This window comes from Bombus pascuorum, chromosome 2, assembly GCF_905332965.1.
Source record: "Bombus pascuorum chromosome 2, iyBomPasc1.1, whole genome shotgun sequence".
In the NCBI taxonomy this organism is placed as follows: Eukaryota; Metazoa; Arthropoda; class Insecta; order Hymenoptera; family Apidae; genus Bombus; species Bombus pascuorum.
In genome coordinates, this window is record NC_083489.1 from 2,820,480 (window position 1) to 2,846,680 (window position 26,201).

Sequence of the window (26,201 nt, forward strand, 5' to 3'; positions counted from 1 at the left end):
ATTATGTAGGATAACAATGAAAATAATAATTTATTCCTCAGAAACCACAGAGAGAATAAAATGTTTTTTTTTTATTTTATTTTAATTTTTTTTACAATTTGTCCTGAAGGACATTTGGTAAAGTGTTATATCTCATTGGTAAATAAAAAAAATAAAATAAAATAAATATAGCATATGGGTGGCTACCCCCAGCGGGGTGCCAGCTTCGTTTTTTCTAAGTTATATCTTTTATGATGAATAAAATGTAGCAAAAATATTGCAAGTTTTCCAAACACGTAGCGAAATGCTTATAAATTTGTTAATTTTGTAAGCAATCGATAAAAATAATGGATAAATAATGGTTTAGCATTCGATCACAAAGGGTGACCTCAATGTGGGCGTAAATGACGGAAACGTCGGTATTCAGGTCGAGGTTGTACTTCGAGGTTGTACTTCGAGATCACCTCTCATTAACAGGGTAAAGTTCTTTTGGACTTAAAACTTCGTGGCGTTTCTCTTTTCTTCTTCTATGGCTCTTCCAGCACGAGTTTGCGTTGGATATTTATACACGCACTCAGATTACGTGTTATCGAAGTCAGCAATAAAAGTTGCGTTTAGTAGCGTGAGATTTCAGAGTGCGTGCGGATAAGAGCAACGAATACATATTCAAGTTCTTGGTGGCGCTATTGAAATGCACTCGAACGTAAAGAAAATATCAGAACGTTATTTAGTCATCTAATTCGTTTACTGTAAACGTTGCTTTATTTGTGAAGAAGAAATTAATATTTTTACATAGACTGATCAATTTGTGATTCGCTCTGAACCTGGTGAAGAAATACATAATATGCACGGTTCATACAACTTGAGTTTCTATGCTATCTATGATCTCCATCTATGATTCAAATAAGAGCAGTTCGTGTTCAGATAAGTAGATTCAGTCGGCAACAATCAGACACTGAACTTTCGCTCCATAAAATGGGGCTCTACTGTATTTCAAATTCCATGTTCTACATTCTCCAGCGAATCACTAAATTATTCAGACTTAATGGAGAATATAAGAAAAATTTGTGGAATATTTAGAACTTTTCAATACCGTGTAACAAGGACTTTTTAATATTTTTCATTTAGAAATGCACGGTTAATCTTTTACGATTTTGTTACCTGAAAATCTCAACTATATAGGAAGTTCTTTACGTTATCTTGTTACTTCATACATTTTTGTCAAATTCTCAATTGTATCAATAATATCGTGAGCCACTTTGTGTCTAACTTCTTCAACGTTTCTCAATTTATATTTTATTTCCAATTTTCATTCTTTTACAGCCTGATTACTACAGGGACGCAGCCCACTTCCGGCTGGTCGGCGAAGGACCTCAGTATCGACTGGAGATACCGTACGCGAAACTCGACTTTACGGGAACGTATTCCGTAATAGCGCGGAACTGCCATGGGGAGGCCAAAGCCGTGATTTCTTTGCAGATCTACGCGAAAGGTAATGTTTAGCATTCGAAAGAAGCATGGACGATTTGCTTAGACGAAAGGATAATACATGTATCATGCTTTCAGGTCAAGGCAAAGAGGAGAAAATGAAGAAATCAGGGGTCACACACGGGTAAGTGGTACATATCTAGACTACTGGCTAGATAAATCCTGTTACATGACGCGACACGTGGCAAGTTCCGCCACGTTTTATGAAACAACGGCTAATATTGACTAATATCTCGATCGTATTGACTAAATGACGCTTGTGAATTTTGATTGGCAGAAAGGTGCTGACTTTGCCGATAGTTACGAGGGAGCTGCGAGATCTGAGATGTTGCGACGGCGATGCTGTTACCCTTGAATGCAAAGTACACGCTACTCCCGAGGCGCCATTGGTGCGTTGGGAACGTGGAGGAAAGGTAAATATTAATTGCTAACTAAGAAACATTTTCATATCTGGTTATAAAATTCACTGAGTGGTATAATGTAAAACGAAAATTAAACTCTATAATACATATATATAAATGTAGTATAATATCATATAATAGTTAAATAAATCCGTATTTTTATGGATATTCTTATGCGATTCGAGAAATAGAATCTATATAGAAATTTATGTAATCGTGTAAATTTGAAATTCATATAATTTTACTTTAAAGATACATTTTGTATGTTTTCATATATTATACTATACATCATGTACATTTTTGTATATTTGAACTTTCCATAATTTCATAAATATTTGCAGTCTAATAATAACATTCCGTATACCACATTATACCATTATACATATACGAAATTAGAGATATTCTATGTATTATTATTTCATTTTATACGAATTTAGAAATATTCCATATATTGTTATTCCCCGTGTTACAATACTATAATAATAATAATATTAAAATACATATATAGAGAAAAATAAAGAAACTGCAAGTTTATATAAGATTATATCGTCTGTGTAATGATAATTCTTACTTGCTTGTAATATGCACATTCAGATTCTACAAATGGGTGGCGATTTCTCCGCTGACTTTGATGGAGAAACCGCGCGTCTGTGCATCCAACATGTTTATCCGGAAGACGAGGGCGAATATACATGCGTGGCATATAACGACCTTGGAAAAGCATTCACGTCAGCCTGCCTAATAGTGGATGGTAATTTTGTATTTAATTCACGATCGTTTAATAAGGCAATATGGAAACGTCAAGTGATACAAATACGTGAAACCTTCGGTTTAAGTGTTATTCAATTACCACTGTATCTGCAAAGTAAATCGTGTCTCGAATGCAGCCAGATTCTGATTTTATTGAAGTTTCTCGCGATAAGAAACACGTTTGCTACCTACGTTCTTGAAATACGTGTCAGAAATATGGAAAGCTGCCTGTTTGTAAGTCATTTTGTTTAAATACGTTTTAGTGCCTGAAGGGAAAGAGAATGTTTTGAGCCAAAGATTGACGAGGCCCGCAGGACTTCTATCGGCCGGATCGACGCCAAGATCGACGCCACGCTCGACACCGATCAGGAGTTTGTCTCCTGCAGTTTCGCGTAAGCGTAAAAAAATAGATCGTGTAGAATAATAATAATAAATTACTAATATAATAAAACACTAAACTTTCGGAAAGATTTAACTCGTAATTGGTAAAATGAAATCTCTCGGACTCCTACAATTTTTATTTTCATGATAACTTGTCGAGTGTTGTGCACACAAGCACGTATTAACGGTATAATTTAACTAAAATAGTTACATAAGGATAATTTAAATAAAGTAATAACTATAATCCCATAATACTAACCTTTTCTTATTTTTTTATGTATTCATCTTTATCCTTTTAATTATTTATTCTCATCGTAGCAATTACGGGTTAATTTAATTTCCATAAATATATCTGGCCTAATAACAAAATTTACGTTGACTCAATTAAACGGTGGTGACCAAACTCTTGCGTTGAACGCTGAAAAAGAAAAGGTTTACGTCACTTGTACCAATCAACTTTTTAAATTGAAAGAAAAATGTGACAAAATGGAACAATTACAGATGGTCGAGAATTAAGGTCTCCTCAGCTTCTTCCACGAAGTAGGTCGATGTCAAGACGGCCAAAGATCAGTCCACCGAAATTTTACGCAGTTCCGCACAATCGCGTGGTCGAGGAGGGGGAAACCGTGCGATTCCAATGTGCTGTAGTTGGCCACCCGTCACCATGGGTAAAATGGGACAAAAATGGCATAATCGTCACGCCGACTGCTAGAATTTCGATAAAGGAAAGAGACGACGTAAAGATATTGGAAATCGTCGAAGTGACCCAAGAAGACGCAGGACTGTACAGAGTGATCGTGGAGAATGATTATGGTCGTATCGAAGCCAGTGCCCGCCTGGAAATAATTAGTATGTAAATTGAGATTATGTTTTATCGTATTCTTTAAATTACGGTAGACTTGTTGATATGACATTATCAGATAAATTGGCAATTTTCTATTCAAATATATCATAACTATATAATCACGTAATTATAATGTGTATACGTTAATTTAAGTTACAAGAAAAATGGGCATTTCTTTTTTACACAAACATTCGAAAAACTGAATAGGATTACCTGTTATTTCATTCTTACAATTTTGATAATTTGTTCAAAAAGATCGTCAATTACTTGGGTCGGTTGCCAGAACAATCAGAACTAGGAGCGCATCGCCTAGAACGTATCCATCTTTTAGCCGAAGTCTCTTAGACACGACCAGCAGAATAAACGGAAGATTATATCTCGACTGCGGTATTAGAGGAACGCCTAGTCTAACACCAACGTGGTTCAGGTAAAACAAGAAAAGTTCCCTTCTGAAACATTATTACATAATCATTTGTGTGAAAGACATCCAATACACAATTATGTCTGAACAATTGCCATTTCTTTACACGTACAGACTTTTCGAGATTTTTCTGTGATTTATCTATTTCTGATTCGTTCAGATTTAAAGATTCATTTTAGTTTTTCACGCGTGTTTCGTGTAGCAAATAACGTAGTCATAAATTTCGGAGTGTCTAAAAGGTCTTGCGACGATGGCCGAACACCTAACGATTTCTGCATCGAGCTTGAATCCTGCAGAACTTTTTACAGAATTTATTACACTTTACCCATTTAGAATAAGACTTTCTTTGTTCCTATTTCAAAGACAAATCGCGTCGACGGTGTAATGGAAGAGAGGAAGCTTTAAAAACTCGTAGCATAGTTTCCATGTTGTGTTTACGTATCTAGTTTGTAATCACAATCTATTCAAAGCATAAAGTATCAAAGGATCAAATTTGCAGAAATGGACGCCCGTTGGAACGATCGATTCGAGTAAAAAGGTACTTCGACGGGACAACTGCGAAAGTCGAAATTTTGAAAGTGAAAGCGAGCGACGCGGGTGAGTACACCTGCGTGGCAAAGAACGTCCTTGGTTCTACAAAGAATTCTTGTCAGGTAAATAATCTTAGACATATGCTAACTACGTGGCATAGACTTCTGCATTCTATTCGTTTCTCAACGCGACATTATCTTCTTGCAATGGGAAATAATTATTTTCGTAATTGCTTCTTCGATAACAGGTGACCGTTCTTGATTCTCATAATCCGTCTACGTGCGACAAAGATCCACCGAAATTCTTACAGTCTCTTCCAGAAGAATCGATCGTCATGGAAGGTCACTGTTACGAGCTACAGACGAGACTTGCGGGTATAGTAAACATAAAAATAATGTTAATTCAACGAACAATATAAGTTGGCACTTATCGCAAACTATTATATAATTTTTGGTGCTTTCCATCTTTTATTACGAGCTTCTCCTGAAGCCAAACTAAGCAACTCCATTTTTTTTGTAAATTTTTTTTCATTTCCTGATTGCTCATAAAAGATATAACTTAGAAAAAAACGAAGCTGGCACCCCGCTGGGGGTAGCCGCCCACATGCTATATTTATTTTTTATTTTTATTTTTTTTTCTTCGCCAACAAAATATAACACTTTACCAAATGTCCATAAGGACAAATTGTAAAATAACCAAAATAAAATAAAAAAAAAAAAAAATTTCCTGATTGCACATTAACGCTCAATTTCTCAAAAAAGGAATTATTTCTTTCTATAAGTTTATTTATCGCTAGGAGATATCGTAAATATTCGCAAACTCCAAACTAAATTAGTATCGTGAGTTTTCTCTATTTCTCAATTTATGGAGTCGATCAGTGCGACTTCTCAGCAACTACATCTCCCGTGAATTCTTTCGACTTTTAAGGGATGAAATCAATTGCGTCAATTAATATAAATGGTTGATTATATAATTCAACGACCATTAAATCATGTTTTTCAGGTACACCGCCTTTTTCGGTGACTTGGTTAAAGGACAGTCGTGAGATACCTGACAACGATTATCATAAATACGTCATATATGGTGACGGTGGCGTCGCACTAAGATTGTCCAATGTTTGTCCACAAGATGCTGGCGAGTATACTTGTCTCGTTCGCAATAATTTCGGAGAGGTGTCTAGCAACGGCTTGTTTGCTGTTCAAGGTACATTTTTATCAATAAAATTTATTTTTAGAAAAATTTTAATCTTCCACGTTTATAGACAAAATATCTTAAGAGTATACCGTGAATTTTTGTCCAAATTTATATCTTTGAGAAGATATTTAAAAAGGTAAAACCTCGTTTGAAAAGTGTTTTACCTATCAAGTATACAAAGCACTATACTTTGGGTGTTTTACATATTTTCTCATATTATGCGTAGTCTGCGTAATTTTGCACTTTCAAATTTCCTATAAACAGATAAAATGACGCGATGTAATTTATGCAATACTTTAGACCCATGTCTCGTCCTTTTCATTAGTCTTTTCATATTTAACATTTGATACCTCTTTGATATCTTTCTATACGTTTCTTTTAAAATCTGACCTATGCAACAACTTATAATCTCGATACGAAGGTAATTAAAAAGTATTTTACTTTGTGCACAAGATTACAAAGGTGTTCCGAAATTGGCGCCGAAGTTCACGAAAACTCCTGTGTCGGTCATTACACCGAAAGGTGAGACTGCCTGTTTCTGTGCTCGGGTGCAATGTGGAAAACCCATGGAAATCACGTGGACGATCAATGGAAAGGACATCAGAGAAAATTCAAGGTGCAAGGTGCGTCAACTCGTCTAATTTAAGAAACTTCGTTTATGAGCTTTGTAATTTGTTAATTTCATTCGCTGTTAATTTCTCATTTATAATATCATATTTCTGCTTTTACATTTAGGTTGAAAGAGATGATAACGTTAGCATTCTTAGGATACACGATGTACAGCCGCGAGATATCGGTGAGATTCGATGCATCGCATCCGTGACTGGTAAAGGACCGTCGATTAGTTGCACAGCAGAACTACGATTGCAGCGAACGGTACAGAATTTTGAAGAATCGAGACGTCACGATACGCTGGAAATGAACAACGAAAAGCCACCAAAGGCTGTTAACTGTAGCCGTAACAATCCTCTGCGAAAGACAAGAAGAGACGTTCCCTCTTCCCCTAGAAATCAATTACACGAGTCTCCTATGCGAATCAGATCATCCTCGTTGCCTCTCAGATCTACTTCAGGTCCTAAACAACTGTCTCCTGCACCCGCGAGAAAGAATATTCTTCAAAGTCCGTTACTCGATACCAGGAAAACACTGGCGACTAACAAAACGAATAAAAGGAAAGTTCGCGGCTCGAAAAAGTTGGAACGTAAAGTTACTCAACAAGTGCGCTACAAATCGAGTGAACACAGGATTTCGTCGTCTTCAGACGAGGAAGAAACAAAGGATATTTGTAAAGAAAAATCTCCTGGAGTTTCGAACGAAAAGATATCAAAATTAGTTGAAAACAAAGAAGAATGTATAGCGAGTTCAACGGAGGTTTCTGATCCGTGTAAGACTGGTAACAATGCGAAACAAATTCAAGATAACTATAATAAACACGATAATACACCTATAATATGCATGGAAAGCGCTCTGCAAGAGTTGGAGGAGGATTCGATTGTAAGGAAGGAAGAAATCGTGACGAAAGAGGAGGAGAAAGTTGCTATTAGATCGGAGGAATTCGCGGCTGCCAGTATCGTAAAGGTACCAGCTGACGTCACGGTTTTCCGAGGAAACAGAGTAGTCCTCAGGGTCACGTATCGAGGTCATCCGGAACCAGTCGTCAAGTGGCTTCGAGCAGTGAGTATCATTTATATCTTCCGTCAGATTCTCCCGTCAAAACGTCAAACTTTGTTTAATGTAATTCGAGAACAAAATACAAGAAGTTTTTTGTTCTCCGTGTGATTAAAGACGCTACTGTTACGAGACAAGAGAATCTTTGTTCGATATCGTTCGTCAATTAAATGAAATCAGTATATTGTGATTCCCGGAACGAAGTATTTGGACAGTCTGTTATAAAGATCTTTCATGAGTGTATCGAGTGTGGCATATACGAAAAATTTCGAAATTTTATTTGCATTACAATGAGATACGACTGAGGTATATTTGTTAAGTTTGAACGAAATCCGAAGATGTACCTAAAAGTTATAAAATTGCGAACTAAATTCACAAAACTCGCAAAAGGATATAAACTATCGATGATATATTGTTATCGATATTGTATTAATAAATTTCAATGTATTTAGCGAGATAACGTTGATTATACGTTAATTATATGCTTAGAGGCAAAAATTCTACGAAATTTATGTTCGATATATATCCATGTGTATAAGATAAGCATAATTATGATAATCTTATCTGATTATTAGACTTCGGACACACAGTGTTCTCATACATTAACGGGAATATTATTAAATGTACACGAAATGCACATACAATGAAAAAATACACAATACATTTAAAACAAAGTATTTGTTTTGACGTCAAGAAGATAACAAAATTTCTATTTAGTCTTTGCTCCTTTATTTGTACATAAGGGTTTGAGTTTCCGCAACTGATTACAATACTGATTACAACAAAGTTTCGCTATATCTACGAAAATTTTCTGTAGTAGACATCCAAATACTTGCATGAGTCACTATATATTCAAAACACGATACCAAATTTACCTTAACAAGGTCTAATTGTGCGTTAATAAAAATTGCATCTTCAATGCCGTATTTAACTTCGTGTAATCATGTACAATCGCTTGCGGTTATGTAGATATAGTAACTCACGAATTCATATATAGTAATGTCATAGTTATATACATGCATGAGAATCGTTCATAAGCACCTATCAGTCAGTTGTAATCGTCCATCTCTGGTCGCGTTCAATCAACCGTTTAATCGAGAATTTTGATTAAAGGGTCGAGAGTTGACTGCAAACAAAAAGACTGCTATTACCTACGGCGGTGGAGTGTCTTGCTTAATATCGGACGATGTTACCGCCGATAATGCCGGGAAATACGAAGTGTCCGTGGAAAATAAACTGGGAAAGGACCGACGGTGTTTCAGCGTTGCTGTTGAAGGTATGGACGTGACAAGGAAATATTAAAATTGACCAACGAGCATCGTTACCTATGTACGAACGATGAGATACAAGCTATAGTAAAAAAAATTATGTTGGCATTACGTAAATGTAACCTCAAATAGAGATGGAACACTTGTTCAAATTACATAGACAAGAGCCACAAACACTAGAAGACGATTTGTATTTACAAAGCTTTGAAGCGAGCGGTGTTACATCACTCGTTTAAATTCCCGATATCTTATACTGCAATAAACGCCCGTTAATATGTGTGCGCATAGCATAAAAGCAAGTATACAACAATACGAATCAGTGTTTTCGTTTGCGAACTCTATGAAACTAAGAATAGTCTAGGCTATAAGCAACATTAGTAAGAGCGAGAAATCCTACCTGTCCACTAGATAGAAGGAAATAGAAACTTCTTTGAAGTGAGTGCATTAAGCGGAAACGTTTTTACCGACGCGATCAAACTGCTGCAGAATATCGTTAATTAATACGTGAAAGTACGTGACTCAGTGAGATAAAAATTTAGAAAATTTATCGAAGCATGAGAAATCGTAGAAATCTTCGACTGAATTAATTTAATTATACTAAAATAGTTGTCTCGACTAATTTCACAGTTTGTCTCTTGCGAAAGTGTTAAAAATTCGTAAAAGTTTAAGCAGACAAGTAATCCTAGAATCACTGCACAGAATCAACTATTTCCAAACTGATTTCCGAACCTGTTGCACTTCTTGGATATATATACGAATGCAGAAAGAAAAGGCTAGAAATCTTAAGAAATTTCGACTAATTTAATTAATTATCTCCATCAATTTCCAAGCTTACTATGTTTCATAAACATGAAAGAGGTAAATAATTCCCTAACCTTTTTTATTTTTCACTAATTTAGAAGACTATAGCGTTCTTTAGAAAACACGTAAAATCGATAGAAGTAAAGAAGACGAGAAGTCGTAAGAACTTTCGACCGAATTAAATCAACGATTTCGATTAATTTCTATCGCATTTCCTGGTGTCTTCAAACGCAATTTAGAACGAAACATCCATTGTTCCACGTGCGTAAGCGCGTGTCACACGGTCCAGTTCCGCTTCTTATGTACAAGGCAGACGACAGTCTCACGTGACGTGTCGCGCAATAATTCCTTCTTCCCTCGTTTCTTCTTCCATCCCCACCATTTGCTTCGTCTACTCTTCCTCTTTCCTTGAGATCACGATGAAACGAACCAGTGCTGAAAAAGTGTGTGCGCGTCATGGCAGCGTTGTGCAAGACGAGAGTCGTGTAGAATAATTCGCGACGCCGAGAACATAAAGAAATTTTTCACGTCACACTTTCGCCGAATATTTTAATTAAACAATTTCTAAAATTCATTAACAGTGTTTTCTTTATCGAGTGATTGCAAGGAAAAGGACGACACTCGAAGAGCAATGGGTAAATGGCGAATTATTTACTACTGATTGTCAAGCGAGTGAATGTATTGCAAAATGTTGTATGAAATTGTCACAATAAACGAGTGTCAGTGCATGTAGTGTAAAGACGACACTTTAAAGCGTGCAACCTTGTTGTAAAGTTCTTTCATAAATCTTGCGAAAACGAATAATTCATGTTTACTAAGTACAGTATATGTAGATGCACAGATTGATGACTTCTTAGTTTCAAGACATTTTGATACCATATGATTGTTAATGAGACCCGTTCAAAGAAAAACTGTTTAAGCGATTTTTGTTTATAATTTCAAATGGACTGTTGAACATGACGCCCTTGAAACATTCTTTGACGCCGAATGAGTTTAAAAAAACTAGCCGACTTAAAAATAAATGATATACAGACAACACGTGTTCCCATTGTCATTTACTTTCAACAAACCGTTATACCGAAGGCTCTACTTAAAAGTTTCTAATATTCAAAATAAAAATTATAAAATATAAAACTAAGTACAGACACCATACAATAGTATAGCATAGCATAGTATAGTATAGGTACTATGCAATAGGTGTATACAGTAACAGATAAACAAGTTTAAAACTGATCTATAGTGGATTTTAATAACTTTTGTTCTACAGATTTTTCACTATATTCGTAATAGTCATTTATTTTTTGACACGGATTATATTTATTCATTGCTTTTATTAAATGTAAGTCCACTTTGTAAAATTATGTACTATCTCTTAAATATTTTATAAATATTACGAACATTTATATCATAACCCGTAACTTATGGACGACAGTGTGCATCCATTGTAAATACTATTGTAAATCTAAAACAAAATACTACAATTTCACAAAAATCGTAATGGTCCGCTAATCTTTTTCACAGGTCCACCAGACCCGCCTGCGAGTGTGCCAAACATATGCTGTTCTACAGGGGCAACGACCATTAATTGGCGATCGTCTCCCTACGACGGTGGTTGCACGGTTACCGGTTATACCGTGGAAATGAACCGTGCCGATGAAAACACTTGGATGACGATCGCAGAATCCTGTCTTTCGTTGAGTCTCACGCTACCAGCTGTTGGAACAGACACCGTGATACCTGGTGAAAGATATCGTTTCCGCGTGAGAGCTGAAAACATACATGGGGTTAGCGAACCTGGAGAGGAATCTGAATTTGTTCGAATTCCGAAACAAGGGGAAACGTGTTTGCAAGATGACGAAGACGGTAAATATGTAATTATAAATGATGACAGTACATATACAGTCGAGAAGAAAAATAAACAGACAGATATGATCAAACAGACAGGAAGTTGGTATTATGGAAGTTTAATAAAACTACACAGTACTAAATTTTATTTATTATTCGTACAGTACACAGATTATTTAATAAATAATTCAAATTAATACTTACATGTTTATGTAAAGAAGCTGCGATTAAGGCAACTTCGTTAATATTTATTTTCACTGCCTGTCCTCTTATCTTTGTCTCTGACTATATTTTGCAAACTTATTGCGGTTCACAAGTTATTAAATTTCAATCATGCTCTTGCTTTGACACATAAAACGTTTGATATTTTAACGAAATCTATGAAAAAATTAAGACGAAAAATCACGTATATCAATACCGATTATTTTACTTCTTCCTCGAGCTTATGAAATTTGACAATGATAAAGAAATACGAGTGAGCTGAGAAACGATTCAAAGTACACAGCAGCATTTCAAGTATTATGTATTTTGTATGTAACGAAGGAAATCAACGAAACATTTGACATTTCCAGAATTCAAGCCACCGTTCGAAGCTCGAATAGTGGACATGGAAGATGGACAATTGTTTAATCATCGATACGAAATATTGGAGGAATTGGGTAAAGGTCGATACGGAACTGTACGGAGGGTGGTGGAGAAATCTTCAGGTACGAACTTCGCGGCAAAATTTGTCAGGACCATCAAAACGAAGGATCGAGAGCAAGTTCGAGAGGAAATTAGAATCATGAACATGCTGCGACATCCGAAACTCCTCCTTTTGGCGGCTGCTTTCGAGAGTCCTCGAGAAATCATAATGGTTACGGAGTAGTAAGCTTCCATATTAAAATAAAATATATATTTATCCGTTTATAGAAACGTTAAAAAATAATTTGATTCGTAAAACGTTATATTCCTTAGTATTTCTGGTGGCGAACTTTTCGAGAGAGTTGTTGCTGACGATTTTACCCTGACCGAAAGAGATAGTATACTGTTCATGAAACAAATTTGCGAGGGTGTCGAATATATGCATCAGAATAAAGTGGTGCACTTGGACCTAAAGGTAAGGAAAGGTGTCATTTGTTTAGTTGAAACCTTGGACATTGATATAGATTTTACTGTTCTAAAATTATTTAAAAATTATTACTATATTACCGTAAATTATATTAATTAGATTAATCATAAGTAATTTAATAATTACGCTATCCCACAGAATTAAAGAATCGCTACATTTTGAGGGAAAAATTGTTGATTTTTGATCTGCTGTAACATGAATTATTGTTCGACTTATGCTAAAATTATTTTAATAATTTTCTTTAGTTAATACAAATGAATTTCTTGCAGCCGGAGAACATAATGTGTCGAACACGAACTTCTCATCAAATAAAACTCATCGATTTTGGTCTAGCACAGACGCTCAAACCAGACACACCGATCAGAGTCCTTTTCGGCACACCAGAATTCATTCCACCAGAAATAATAAGTTACGAACCGATCGGTACCGAATCGGACATGTGGAGCGTCGGTGTAATCTGTTACGTTCTGTAAGCGATTAAAATACTTAACTGCACTCTTTACAAGTTTATTATATAATTAACAACATCGTAAATGCTCAGCTTAACCGGTTTATCACCATTCATGGGCGACAATGACGCCGAGACCTTCGCCAACATTACTCGAGCTGACTACGACCTGGAAGATGAGGCCTTCGATGCGATTTCCAACGACGCTAAAGACTTCATCAGCAGCCTGCTTGTCAAACGAAAGGAGTACGCGTTTGATAAATATACTAGCTATAGCCTTTGCACTGTGCAATTAGTTTTTTCAATTGGCAAGAAATACCAACTTCGCGTTAGAGGAAAGATAAATTCTTCAATATTCATTTCTTTCTATACTCTCCTAAACTAACTTTTTCTACGCAACTTGGGCATACTCGTCGTTGCATATAATGTGACAGCAAAGGAGAATATGTAAATTTTCGAAAAAAAACTACAAGTAAATTATAAAACCAAATTCGACAATAATTTACGATTGAATCTACCGTGCAAACATATAGATACTACGGTGTAAAGGTTGAAAATGATCCTTATGTTGCTTACGTTAGAATATTACAAGTAGAAATTACGGATGGAAACTTCGAACACGGCACTGAAATGTATTTAACATATTTTAGGAAAAAACAGTTTCTAAGTTACGACTTAAGCTTTTACCTCCATAAGTTTCAAACATCTGACGTGCTTCTTGTATTCGATATTATTTATATTTATATTACATTTATATGTAAAATCATATTTTACTACTGATTCAACTGTGACTAAAATGTTCTATAAATTCTTAATCGAGGTTTCTATGTAATTAATTTATTATGTTTATAGATCGCGAATGTCGGCCAGACAATGTTTGGAACATGCTTGGATGGCGCAACACGCGGAAGCCATGAGTAGGATAGCTTTGCCGACAGAAAAGCTGAAGAAATTCATAGTACGAAGAAAGTGGCAGGTAAGAATTAATAACTCGATACTCGTTACTTTACATATTTTTCACATCGTCCGTCATTGTGATAGATTGCAATGTTTTGAGCTTGTTTAAAAACGATAAGTAATTCACGGTTTACGGTAAGTAATTTGATACTAATATCCGAAACAACTGTTGCAAATTATCCCGAGTAAAAAACATCTTTTCAAAGAGCAAAGACGAATATAGCTTTTTTATAAAAACATGAAATTGACGTATCGAGAAATTTTTTCACGTACAGTTGATACACTCATAACAAAAACGTTCTCTGTCAAATTCTTCGACTTTTCAGATAACGATACATTCCAGTAGTCGAAAAGAAAATCCACAACGTGGTCGAATTAATATTATAAAGATTGATTAACGTCTTGACTTATCGTCGAATGAAAGCTAATAAATTCAATAGAAATAACATTTGTTCTGAGATCCATAAATTTATGATTACGATATGATGAATATCTTGATAGAAAAAAGAAGAAACAAGTTTATCAAACCGAAATGGAAGATACTAGAGTACCCTTTTGCTCTGCTGGAAAAAGACAAACCTGAGGATCGGTTTTGTTATGAGCAATTCGATTAATTCATTTAATTATGCGATTCTTTTTTATTCGAAAAAAAAAATTATTTTGTTTTCATCAAAACTAATCACAAAAATTCGATACCGTAGTTTCCACTAATCTAAGCATGGATTTGATCGTGTTGCGTGTGCGTGCGCTTCTGTTTGTTACGATAGAAAACAGGAAATGCCATTCGTGCACTGGGAAGGATGGCGATACTTTCAGCGAACAGCAGACGTAGTCCAACAGCGACCGCAGAATCCTCACCAACCTCGGATCCCTCGAATCCCATTGAATCGCCACGAACGATCGATTTTGACGTTTCATCGAACGAACAAAAATCACGTGACATTGACGACGCGATAGGAAAGAACAGCGAGAGCACGAGCAAGTTAGATACTCGAGAAAGGAATCTGTATTCGTTCTGTTATAAGACAAAGATGAACATCTCGCCAGAGGAAACGTTAGACTTGTCTCTAAAGGAAGAAACACGCGTATCGTCGGACCTTGACGAGTCGGACCTTGACGAGTCGTCATTGAAAAATGAACCGTCGACGGATCACGCGGGATCGTGTTCTCAGGGAAATGGATCCGGAGGGACCCGAGAAACTGATACAGCTGAGGAAACTGAGGGCCAGAACGAAGTTCAGTCAGAGGAACTGCTTCCTATGGAGAGAATCGAAGAGGAAACCGAAATCGTGACGCGATGTCAGGTCGAGGAGCGCACCTTGATAACCGAAGAAATTTCGATTTTGACGAGTGTAACCGTGGAAGAAAAGAGTTCGATCGACTTCAATGACAAGTCGGAATCTTATCAGGATTTACTTTGGGACGAGGTCACTACAAAATCAACGATCAGTGATGAGATTAATTCTCCGGAATTAATGACTTTAGAATGCAAACAAGACTCGACCTGGAACGTCGAAGAAAAGACGGTCAGTGAAGATGCGGTCATGGAAATAGACAAAGAATCGAAGCAGAAGACGGACCGAGAATCGAGTGTAAACTCGCAGAAGTCGCGTCGGGTTTTTAGAGGTGACTCGCGAGATTCTGGCATAGGAGATTGTATTTCCAACTTATCCGCGTCTTCGCAACAAGTGAACGAACTGGGTATTTCGTCGATTAAAGAAGAAGAGGCGGACAACGAAAATAATAATGACAACCTTAAAAACGTGTTACAAAAGGTGGAGCAATTTGAAAGTCGTAGGACGTCGCTCGAGGAAATCAACGAAATGTCAAGAAACATTGAAATTTCGGACCCAAAGAAACATACCAAAGGAAGTATCGAGGTAGCTACACTGAGTGGTGTGACTAAAGCTTCGCGTGAAATTAATCGACAGCATGAAGGTGTGTTCAATAAATAATTTTCGTTCTCCTCTTTTTTAACTAATCGAATTCTAACTAGTAACAAGTATTTTTCGATAAATGATTTTGCTACAATATTTATGAATTGATATGTTTTTAGTGCCCGACGAAATTGAGGACCCAAGGCTACTAATCGGAAGAATTCGTAGCAAGTTCGTTCCGACCGGAAACGTGAGTCGTACCGCCAAATTATTCGAGAAAGAGGCAGCAGAATCTAAATCATCGACGAACGTACCGCAAGTGTCGCAACGTACAAATCCTGTGGTCACTATGACGTCAGGAAAACCACACAACGAGAGGATACAAAAAGCTTTCGCCTTTTGGAATAAGTAACCCGTGAACGAGTGCATATGAGTCATCATCGATATCACTCGGAGAACAGCCGGTATTTTTCGATAAATTGACGAATATTTTAAAAATCGTTTGACTGAAACTGAAAATGTGGTATTACACCTAAAAGTGTTATTTTCGTGTTTTAAAAGAGTCACGGATGAATAGAATTATTAATAATATATAAGTTGTTTTTTAAACATCGAAACGTGCGTTGTGTTATTACACAAACAATAATTTAATCATACACCAAACCTCGTTAATAATTACGAAAATAAAAAAAAAAGAGATAGGGTAAAAAATGGAACATTATCGACGCGATAGTGACGAGTTGAAGTTTAGTCTAAAACAATTCTAATCGCAAGAAAAAAAAACATATTTATTTATTTAACAAGTTTCTTATCAGTCCCACGTAGCCTGAGATGAATATTTATAGCATAGGTACAAGATATTTACAATTTATTTCATTGCCATTCTTTATCTCTTCTTCTTCATCGAAATTGCACTGAAAAACATTTCGGCGCATTGAAGTCACGAATAAGACTTGATCTTTGACATTTACATTTTCCGCTGTGTAGATATCTTCGATGATTTCGAGAGTTTGGATTTCGAGATACTCGCAAATTTATTGCAAACGAGAAAGGAAGATTCGTTTGCATGGTCGATGCGTGTAAATAGCTGTCAGTAATATTTTACAAGCGTAGAAAATATGTAACGTATTTATTACTTCCTTTGCACCCTTTGCTTTCTTATAAACTTAAGAAAGTGATTACATGTATTATTATAAATTACATGTGAATAAAAAGAAATAAAAATTCTCCCAAAATTAATTTTCCTCCCACACAAAGAAAGATTCATGTAATCTACTTAGAGGATAAAAGATGCGGTGAAATAGGCAGCAACTGTAACTCGTCGTCAATTTTTAAATAACACAGATCCTCCCTCGTTGCAGGCTTCCAAGTGACGTTGACAAACTCATCCTTCACTGAGGTGGGATTCCTATATGAAACATATACGATATATAAATTCTAAAATTCAGATTTGTGCTTTTTAAAATCACGTAGAAAATTTACCCAGTTCTAGCAAAATTGGTCCACATTCTAGTCATTCTTTCTAACGTAATCCTGTCCTTTGTACCAATCGCTGGTGGATCAGGATTTTCAGTTTTACAATTAGGTAAGTATAGCAAATACGCGACATCGTCGGTATGAGACGCTCCTGCAGTATAAGAGCAAATATCGTGTTTGATAGTTGTGTACGTAATCTGATAATTATGTGGTAATGGATTTAAAAATTAAAGTTACCAGAAATCTGTCGTGTTACTAGGAGATCCGTAGGGGTTTTCTCACTGCCAACGTATGAAAATACACAAAGATAACTAGGCACGGTCGTTCTTTTCACCCGATCCTCTAACAACAACATCGCGGGAATGCCGAAATTAATAAGACTGAGTAATTCTGAAAATTCGCTTAAGTTTTCCACGCTGATCGGTTTCCCACCGAAATATTGATTTTTTACCAACTCGAACAATTTTTTTATTTCGGCATCCCCTAATTTCTTCAATGATCCCAAATTTTTCACGTGACTATAGAGATACTGGTTGAAAGCACTTATTAATGTTTCGCTCTTATCTGAGAAACACGAAAATCGTACAGTATAATTGTTCGTGCAATAAACAATTATCTTTAATATCTTCCTCTTTTTCCTTTAATTTTTTACTACATTCACCTTTTATGATCATCAAATATTCGTGTGCCGTGTAACTGATTATCACAGGCACATCTGCTTCTTTTGCAATTAATTGTTCGATCGGTTCTGGTAAAACAGGATTTTCCGCCACCTCGTCACTGTTGGGTATAAAAGGTAGGACACTGGCCTTCTCTCTCTACAATACAAAATGACGAGTTCAAATTCTTTGTTTGTTCCAGTCTCAGATGTTTTATTATAATTAATGAAGTATGTTAAAAGAAAACTTGTTGCCTCCGGAGATAAAAGTATAATTTGGGCTTTTACGATGTCCTCGGCGGACACTGTTCGTAGAAATTCAAAAACTTCGACAGGATCGTTAGAATCCTTGCCAAGAAGCGAGGCAAGTTTAAAACCGCTTTCGGAACCATTTTCAATCTCAGCATTTGTCCAAGGGCACGTCAATGTGCCACTCTGCAAAATCGCTTTGTGAAAGAGTCCTAGAAATCAACATAGAACTAACGGGATTAACAAATCTTTTGGGAACCTCGATATATCTCGATAAATCAGAAAGATTTGATTTAATTTTATCAAGAACGTAGTTAAAATCACCTTTCGCCCGAGGCGATACGAGTAAGGAATGCACTAAAGTTCCTCCAGCGCTAACTCCAAAAATCGTAACATTATGGGGATCTCCGCCAAAGTTGGCAATATTTTCCTTCACCCACTCTAAAGCTATGATCAAATCTTTCAGGCCCAGATTTCCTGGCGCGACTCGATGACCCAAATTTAAAAATCCTTGAAATTTAAAAAACTGGATAACTCTATAGCTTTTCTGTTTATTCATAAAGTAAAAATTTTGTTTCTAAATTGCATGCACAATCTCTTTTTTCATATTTTCCGGATGTATGCGTATATGATGTCGACAGAAGTAGGCATTGTTTTACCGTAAAACTGAACCAAAACTAACCGAATGCGCCAAGCCTGTAGTTAGCTGAGACAACTACAACATCTTTGGCGAGTAAATAATCAGGCCTCGATTCGTGGAAACTCGCATTTCCTAGCAGGAATGCCCCTCCATGAATCCAGAACATAACTGGCTTCGATTGATTAAGAGAATTCGTGTAAACATTCAAATAAAGACAATCTTCGTTGCCAATAATATCGAAAGGTGGAACTTCTTGCAATTGTGGGCAAATGTATTTCGTGTCTTCGGATGTATCCTTGATACCAGTCCATGATGCAGGTGGTTGAGGATCCTATTTTTGTAAGAAAAAGAAAAGGACACTTTGATGGAAAATAAATACAACATTACATGACACATTACTTTAACTATCTGTGCAAATCGCTCGTATTAATCAGATTCTGTTAAACGGTACTTTAAATTTACTGTAACGTTAGGTAATTTCTTCGAGTTGTTTCCAATGGTAAATAACTATTCAGAATCGTTTGAACAAAATGTAGTAAAATAATTTCAATTCCATAATTTTTCGACTTCGCTTAAACGATATAATTATGGGAATTGAGTTCATATTCGAAAACCGAGAATCATGAAATAGGAATAGTAGGAGACCACGGTGCCGTTTTTAACATAGACGACTACAAAAAGATCGGAGTTTCGACTCCGCTATCACATATTTCTTACAATTCTTACATATTACGATTACTACAAGATGATGTTTGACATGGCGTGATAAATAATAAAAATAAATCAAGAACAAGTTCCGGAAACGTACCTTAAATCTAAGATTTCCGATAGGAGGAGCAGCGAAAGGTATCCCTCTGAAAGCGATATATGATAATCCTAGGGCACTTTTCAATACTGTGCCTTTCAATTTTCCTTCCTTCACAGTTACTAACAGTTTGCTCATTGTTCACAAAGTTCTTGCCAACTTGATACTGTCATACCTTTTTGCGTACAAAACCGTGTATACTCATAGCGATATGAATTCTATATAATTGTCATTGTCACATCTATTAGTATTATCAGACAGTTCGTCAAAGCTATATATTTCAAACAACAATAATCTACGTTACAAAACTTATAAATATGTAGGCTAAATATTATATAATTTTCGTGTCTAGATATACAGAATACATTATTATTATTAACAGTACTACATACTATTACGATTACTATTTATAAGTATACCGCTAAAGAATATATATAGTCTGGAATATGTATAGTATGGAATATAGAATTTATTTTTTAGTAAACAGTAAAATATGAGTAATATGGTCGTTCGTCCATGCTGGCGATTGTTCCAAAAATGTTAGAGTATAGGAAATCCTTGGGACCCGCTATCCCACGACACAGTTCCGCAGAGAATTTCACATATGGTACTCTCGAGTATTTTGCCCTCATCTTCTTAGAACCGAGGGTGACGAAAGTCAGACAACCGCTGCAAGCGATCGAGGCCTCGCGTTTGCTTATATTTGTACGAAACATTGTTCATATCATCGATGATTAACAGAAACCGTGTGCGCGGGCATAAAACATGAAACAAATAGCAACTTCCGTTTTCGTTTTCCTTATCTTCCATACGATAAGTTTTACGAACTAAAAGTTAAAATATCTACTGAACTGTTAGTTTGTCGACTGATAATTTTAATAATTTTCTATAGAGAATCTCGAGTTGCATCGACTAACGTTCTTAAAAAATATATGATTTTATTTAAAAAACAAATCACATGACTAAGAACTAGAGACGTTAAAATATATCTCCCTCTCCGAAGCTATTCAACTTTTATCCGAAAAACTTCGCGATATAATTAACAGCATTAAAAATATTTCAGCTTAAAATCTCAAGTAACTCGCCCTGTATACTTTGCGGTCTTTTTATCAGATATTTTTCTAAGAACTATCGCCCGACAGTGACATTAGCTTTAGCATAACGTCTGATTTAGAAATAATCGAGGATTTACAGATTCCTCGGAAACAACTGATAAGTAATGCAATACCAGGAAATATATCGCGTTCAAAGCAACTGTTTTCGCGATATTATATGTATACATATATCTGTAAATGTAAAACAGTAAAATCTCATTAACTCGAATCTCTGTAATTCGAAAACGTCTATAAGACAAAATTTTTGTTCATTCCCTTCCGCTTCGCTGTAAAAACTTCTACAAATCTATATAATATAAAGATAGAAGAATATAGAAATATAATCTCCCTCTAACTCGAGTCATTTCCTGTACGTTTAGATACGTTGTTTTATCTCTGTAACTCGGATTCGGAGAAGCTCGACCTCTTCAAGTCCAAGTTCACCCACATAAGTTACGATTTTATCATCGCTGTGTCTAGAACTCGAAATACCGTGTCACGTTATGTCTCCTATGCAAACTGTATGTGTTTCGTCAGCCAAATAAAAAGCAAATTACGCGCCTCTGCGCCTCTGAATATGTTTTTTTTTTTTTTAGTTTATTTTGGTCTTTTTTTACAATTTGTCCTGAAGGACATTTGGTAAAGTATTGGTAAAAAAAAAATAAAATAAAAATAAATATAGCATGTGGGTGGCTACCCCCAGCGGGGTATATCTTTTATAAGGTCTATTGGGTGTTTCCTTTTTAGTCTTCTTGCGATGTTTGTTGTGTTGTTCGTCTGAATATGTGTAAACCGAAAAATATAGTCCACGTAAGTGGCCTCTGTAAGTCGAGTTTTGTTCGTCAAAAACGAAAACTTCGATAAGTCGAAACCTCGACAACTGGAAAATTTCAACTCTTCCCGTGAGATTCGAGTTACCAAGATTTTACAGTATTTATAATTGTCATATCGTCGATTTGAAATTTATTGAATACCTTTCTACCAACTTTATCGCAATGTTTTCGTTCGTACAAAAAGATTGTCATATTTACCATAGTCTAACATCTGGTGGTTTGTAACGATTGATAAGCTATGGATTGATAGTGGATATTAAAGGAAAAAAAGCAAACACGATAATGATTCATTTTCATGGCATACCCTGATTGTAACTGAGCCCGGATGAGCGATTGATGGATGGTATAGTGTTTAAATCAGTTATCAATTAGCGGGCTGGTTTGAAGTTTAGTATATAAAAGTCTGAGTCAAGATATCTGAGAAAAAATTGCTAGTTAATACCTAATACGCGATAAATGCGTTTAAGATACTTGTCGGAGTTAGGTGATATATCAAGTCCCTTACGCTTTGTGAACTGTGACATACCGATACCGGCTGCGACAAGTGTAAGTTGAGCTCTGCAAACTTTGAAACTGGTAACGTTTGTTTAATAATTCTTATTTATTTAACTTTGTTTTATATTTAATATTTATATAGCGTCGTATGCAACAGTAGATAAAAGTTCTATTTTACTGTGTTAGTTTTTACTGCGTTAGTAAATTTTATCGTGAAATATATACTCACGCTTGAACATTTCTTTCATTTAGCAATGTTGTCTATTTTTAATACTTTTCACAGTGCGCTTTTCATTTTATACGGTTTAGCATTATTTGTTATTTCAATTTTACAGCGAGCAAGTAAAGACGTCGTTTGTCGCTATTTGTCTTACATACACACCTGTGTCAATTTAAAGGTAAAAGTATATTTGAAGTATAAACGTGACGTTTAACGATAGATTTATTCAAACTCCTCTTTGAAAGAATTCTTTCGTGCATTTTATTTTCACAATTATAGCTAGTACAACGTACTTGTACAACGATATGTGTGATCTTGTTAAAATCGATAACAATTTAATTAATCAATTTTAAAACATTAACACGGTATTTCGAAGTAAGCTCTGCGTTATTTGCATTTCCATCGATGAAATTTCTATCGTTAATAGTTAACAAAGACTGCTTATTATCAGATGTTGAAGGCGTTGTTCCTGATTGCTTTTATGGCGTATGCCACTGCGAACAACACGACCGATAGTAAGTATCAAATACATAATTACCGATAAAACTAACGATCAATAAATTTCTGTTTGAACCTCGTTATCAGTAAAGTTAAATAATTTCGCGATCTTAAATATATTCTGTTCTATCGAATTGCGATAATAAGCAGCTTAAATTATAGTAATAACGATAATCCGTTTCCGATATTCAGAGAAAATCGTTTGCTACTATGGTAGCTGGTCAGCTTATCGTCCTGGACTTGGAAGATTCGAACCAACCGATATAGATCCCACTCTATGCACTCATATAATCTATACTTTCATTGGTATCTCTGAGGATGGTAACATCAGAATATTGGATAAGTGGATGGATCTGCCAAGCGGTAGAGATGGTTATGGAAAATTCACCAGACTTCGTCAACTGAATCCAGAACTGAAAGCTTTGATAGCGATAGGTGGTTGGAACGAAGGTTCCTCCAAGTATTCCAGGGTTTTCGCGAATCCTATAAAACGCGCGCGATTCATCCGGAGCGTGATTAGATTTTTGCAGATGTACGATTTCGACGGTTTGGACGTCGATTGGGAATATCCGAACCAACGTGGTGGCAATCCAGCAGACATACAGAACTATGTCACGTTGTTGAAGGAGCTGAGAGAAGAATTCGACGAATACGATTACATTCTCAGCGTGGCGGTTGGTGCTACTGAAAACTCGGCTTCTAAATCTTATGACATTTCACAAATGGCGCAATATCCTCACTTAATTAATTTGATGGTGTACGACTTGAATGGACCGTGGAACGATTTCGCAGCGGTTAACGCTCCTCTATATCCGTCCTCTCAGGAATCTGGGAAACAAGCTAAGCTCAACATGGTAAAATTGCATTCTCGGTTGTCTTCAACTTTATTCGAGAAATTATATTCCAGAAATATTCGATATATCGATTCTGATGTACGGCAACATTTACGTTTTAGCATCAGTCTGTTGAATATTGGCTTGAACAAGGTGCACCAGCTGACAAGCTCGTTGTTGGTGTTCCTGCTTACGGTAGATCCTTCACCTTGGCAAATTCCTTGGAGAATGGCGTAGGTTCTGAAACCATTGGTCCTGGAAAAGCTGGTCCTTACACGCGAGAAGGTGGTATGCTTGGCTACAACGAGATCTGCGTATATATTCAACGAGGATGGACGGTGCAACGCGAACCTGAACAACGTGTACCTTACGCTTTCAAGGGCAACCAATGGGTTGGATACGATGATACTATGTGAGTATTCGCTGTTATGAGAACATGAAAAGAGAGATAAAAGATATAGAGAAAAGAATGTAAAGTAATATGTCTACGTTGCTAGATCTATTGAAGAGAAGGCCAAGTACGTCATGTCTAAGGGACTTGCTGGTATGATGATATGGAGCATCGAAACCGATGACTTCAACGGTGTATGTGGTGATAAGTATCCGCTTCTACGCACCATAAATATGGCGTTGAATGGATATATTCCAATTACTGCTCCTTCGCGTGGTCGAAACTAAACTACCAACACTATCGTCATCGGATTCTGCATGCACGCAGGAAGACTATGTTCGAGATCCAAAAAATTGTTCAATAGTTTTACTATTATCGACACGTACGCAACAAATATCTGGTAAATACATTTCATTGCATTTCTGGAATTGTATTTGATAAAACGTTCAACGGTTGCAATTATGGATATGAGATGTAATGTTCCTGATTGTTAGATCGATACGAAGATATAAAATAAGATACGCGTTACATCAAACGAGATAATGTATTTTGTAACGGAACGTAATATTTTAAATACAGTTCTAAACATACTGTAATAAAAGATTATTTCAAAAAACGACTATAAATGATTATAAAATAAAACTAATATCAGCTATCATCATTACCAGTTATTATCATTATCATTATCACTTATCGTAGCTACATCGTCATGGCATGTATTTCCTCTAACAAAATTATATTAACATAAATGTATACATATACAATTCTTTCATGAGCAATAACATCATATAGAATTGGAGAATAAAGTTGAGAATTAGGAGAACACGAATATTCTTCCTGTGTACAAACTTGGTCCAAAATAATAATTATGAAACACATTTAATAATAATCGATCGATCTCGAGCCATTTGTATAGTGCACTTAAAAGCAAAAGGCACTTGTAGTTTGAATTCGATTGGAATAGGAATTGACGTTCCCTGGAATTGCTTCAACCTCGAGTATCGCAATATAAATTCCAACAATTCATTTTCTTACTCGCCAAAGTAAGTATGTATTCGATAATACGTCGATTCCATCGAATTTCAAAAATATCTATCTAACAACGTTGTTTTTCGTGACAGAAATGCAGCTTTTCAATTTTTCTAAATGTTTTCCTATGATACTCTCCTATTCCGAAAAAGATTATTTGCGAATATCAAAATAGTAATACCGATACCTCGTATTCACTAAAATAAGAATGTCTTCATTTCAATAATATTATGTTAATTATTGTTATGCATTCTTCTTGTGTAGGAAGAATCTTCTGGAGTTGATACTAAAGTAAAAGTAAACTGTGGTGGTCATGTAGCACAAATTTATGGTATGTGCTAAGCTATTTCTAAGGCTTTCGTGGCATATTATCAGAAATGTAAGTATTGATGAAAAATTTTATAGTAAATACACATATGTATATAAACACATTATTAGTATTATTTACATGAAATATTTCTTTGTAGATATCGATGTAACAAATAAATAGGAAGAGATATTGTCATTCGGTATGACCATACGCTTCTAGTTGCTGATCTAAGACGGTGTGAACCAAAAAAATTTGGTGGTCCTGGTATCAATTTTTACATCCCATCCATAGACACTCAATAGGTACACTCTGCGTTACTACTAGTTTTATATAAAATTGTGAAATGAGAAATTAAATACTTTAGAATTTAAAATTAAAAAATAATACTACATAGAAATACAATAGCACTTCAGGGACTTGAAAGATTTCATAAATCTTAAATAAAGTAAAATAAATCATTAATTTACTCACTACGAATTGATGGTATTCATTTAAATCAATAAATGTAAAGTTGCTACCAATTAATGCTACAACTGTTATAAATTAAGAGCATAATTACTTTGAATTAATCGGAGGATATGGTTATAAATTATTGGTATAATTGTTAAGAATTAATGGAGTAATTGTTTTAGATTAATGGCTTAGATGATATAAATTAATATTTTAAATATTAGAAATTAATGGATTACATGTATAAAATAACAGT

General features: G+C 35.5%; 3 protein-coding genes and 1 long non-coding RNA gene across 8 annotated transcripts in view; 2 read left to right on the forward strand and 2 right to left on the reverse strand.

Annotated features, from left to right (window-relative positions):
• The window catches only part of LOC132916360 (titin homolog), a 78,842-nt gene extending 61,651 nt beyond the window's left edge, over positions 1-17,191 (forward strand). For 3 of the 5 annotated variants that reach the window (XM_060976274.1, XM_060976276.1, XM_060976275.1), the window contains 21 exons: positions 1,303-1,471; positions 1,546-1,591; positions 1,745-1,880; positions 2,463-2,619; positions 2,882-3,010; positions 3,501-3,848; positions 4,099-4,270; positions 4,764-4,917; positions 5,043-5,169; positions 5,798-5,998; positions 6,443-6,612; positions 6,725-7,663; positions 8,771-8,933; positions 11,248-11,589; positions 12,144-12,438; positions 12,529-12,670; positions 12,952-13,151; positions 13,224-13,376; positions 13,983-14,106; positions 14,855-16,025; positions 16,144-17,191. In XM_060976274.1, the coding sequence (XP_060832257.1) occupies positions 1,303-1,471; positions 1,546-1,591; positions 1,745-1,880; positions 2,463-2,619; positions 2,882-3,010; positions 3,501-3,848; positions 4,099-4,270; positions 4,764-4,917; positions 5,043-5,169; positions 5,798-5,998; positions 6,443-6,612; positions 6,725-7,663; positions 8,771-8,933; positions 11,248-11,589; positions 12,144-12,438; positions 12,529-12,670; positions 12,952-13,151; positions 13,224-13,376; positions 13,983-14,106; positions 14,855-16,025; positions 16,144-16,376 (5,571 nt within the window). In that variant the 3' untranslated portion in view covers positions 16,377-17,191. The remainder of the gene's footprint in view (positions 1-1,302; positions 1,472-1,545; positions 1,592-1,744; positions 1,881-2,462; positions 2,620-2,881; positions 3,011-3,500; positions 3,849-4,098; positions 4,271-4,763; positions 4,918-5,042; positions 5,170-5,797; positions 5,999-6,442; positions 6,613-6,724; positions 7,664-8,770; positions 8,934-11,247; positions 11,590-12,143; positions 12,439-12,528; positions 12,671-12,951; positions 13,152-13,223; positions 13,377-13,982; positions 14,107-14,854; positions 16,026-16,143) is intronic. The other 2 variants (XR_009660083.1, XM_060976277.1) reach the window with 2 other exon arrangements.
• On the reverse strand, positions 3,249-3,633 carry LOC132916362 (uncharacterized). Its single transcript, XR_009660084.1, has 2 exons — positions 3,499-3,633; positions 3,249-3,417 (listed from the first exon to the last, which is right to left on the reverse strand). It is a non-coding gene; the product is annotated as an uncharacterized LOC132916362 (long non-coding RNA).
• LOC132916361 (esterase FE4-like) lies at positions 17,079-20,418 on the reverse strand. Its single transcript, XM_060976278.1, has 8 exons — positions 19,796-20,418; positions 19,030-19,318; positions 18,672-18,857; positions 18,354-18,559; positions 18,102-18,258; positions 17,678-18,004; positions 17,447-17,591; positions 17,079-17,372 (listed from the first exon to the last, which is right to left on the reverse strand). Exons 1-8 carry the CDS (start codon positions 19,928-19,930, stop codon positions 17,237-17,239), a joined length of 1,581 nt encoding a protein of 526 aa, XP_060832261.1. The 5' UTR covers positions 19,931-20,418; the 3' UTR covers positions 17,079-17,236.
• Positions 20,419-21,982: 1,564 nt separating this feature from the next.
• LOC132916178 (chitinase-3-like protein 1) lies at positions 21,983-24,814 on the forward strand. Its single transcript, XM_060975946.1, is given in 8 exon segments — positions 21,983-22,265; positions 22,550-22,612; positions 22,886-22,949; positions 23,125-23,786; positions 23,888-24,177; positions 24,263-24,427; positions 24,429-24,519; positions 24,521-24,814. Coding segments are annotated over 8 exon segments (1,539 nt in total). The 5' UTR covers positions 21,983-22,175; the 3' UTR covers positions 24,635-24,814.
• The last annotated feature ends 1,387 nt before the right edge of the window (positions 24,815-26,201 follow it).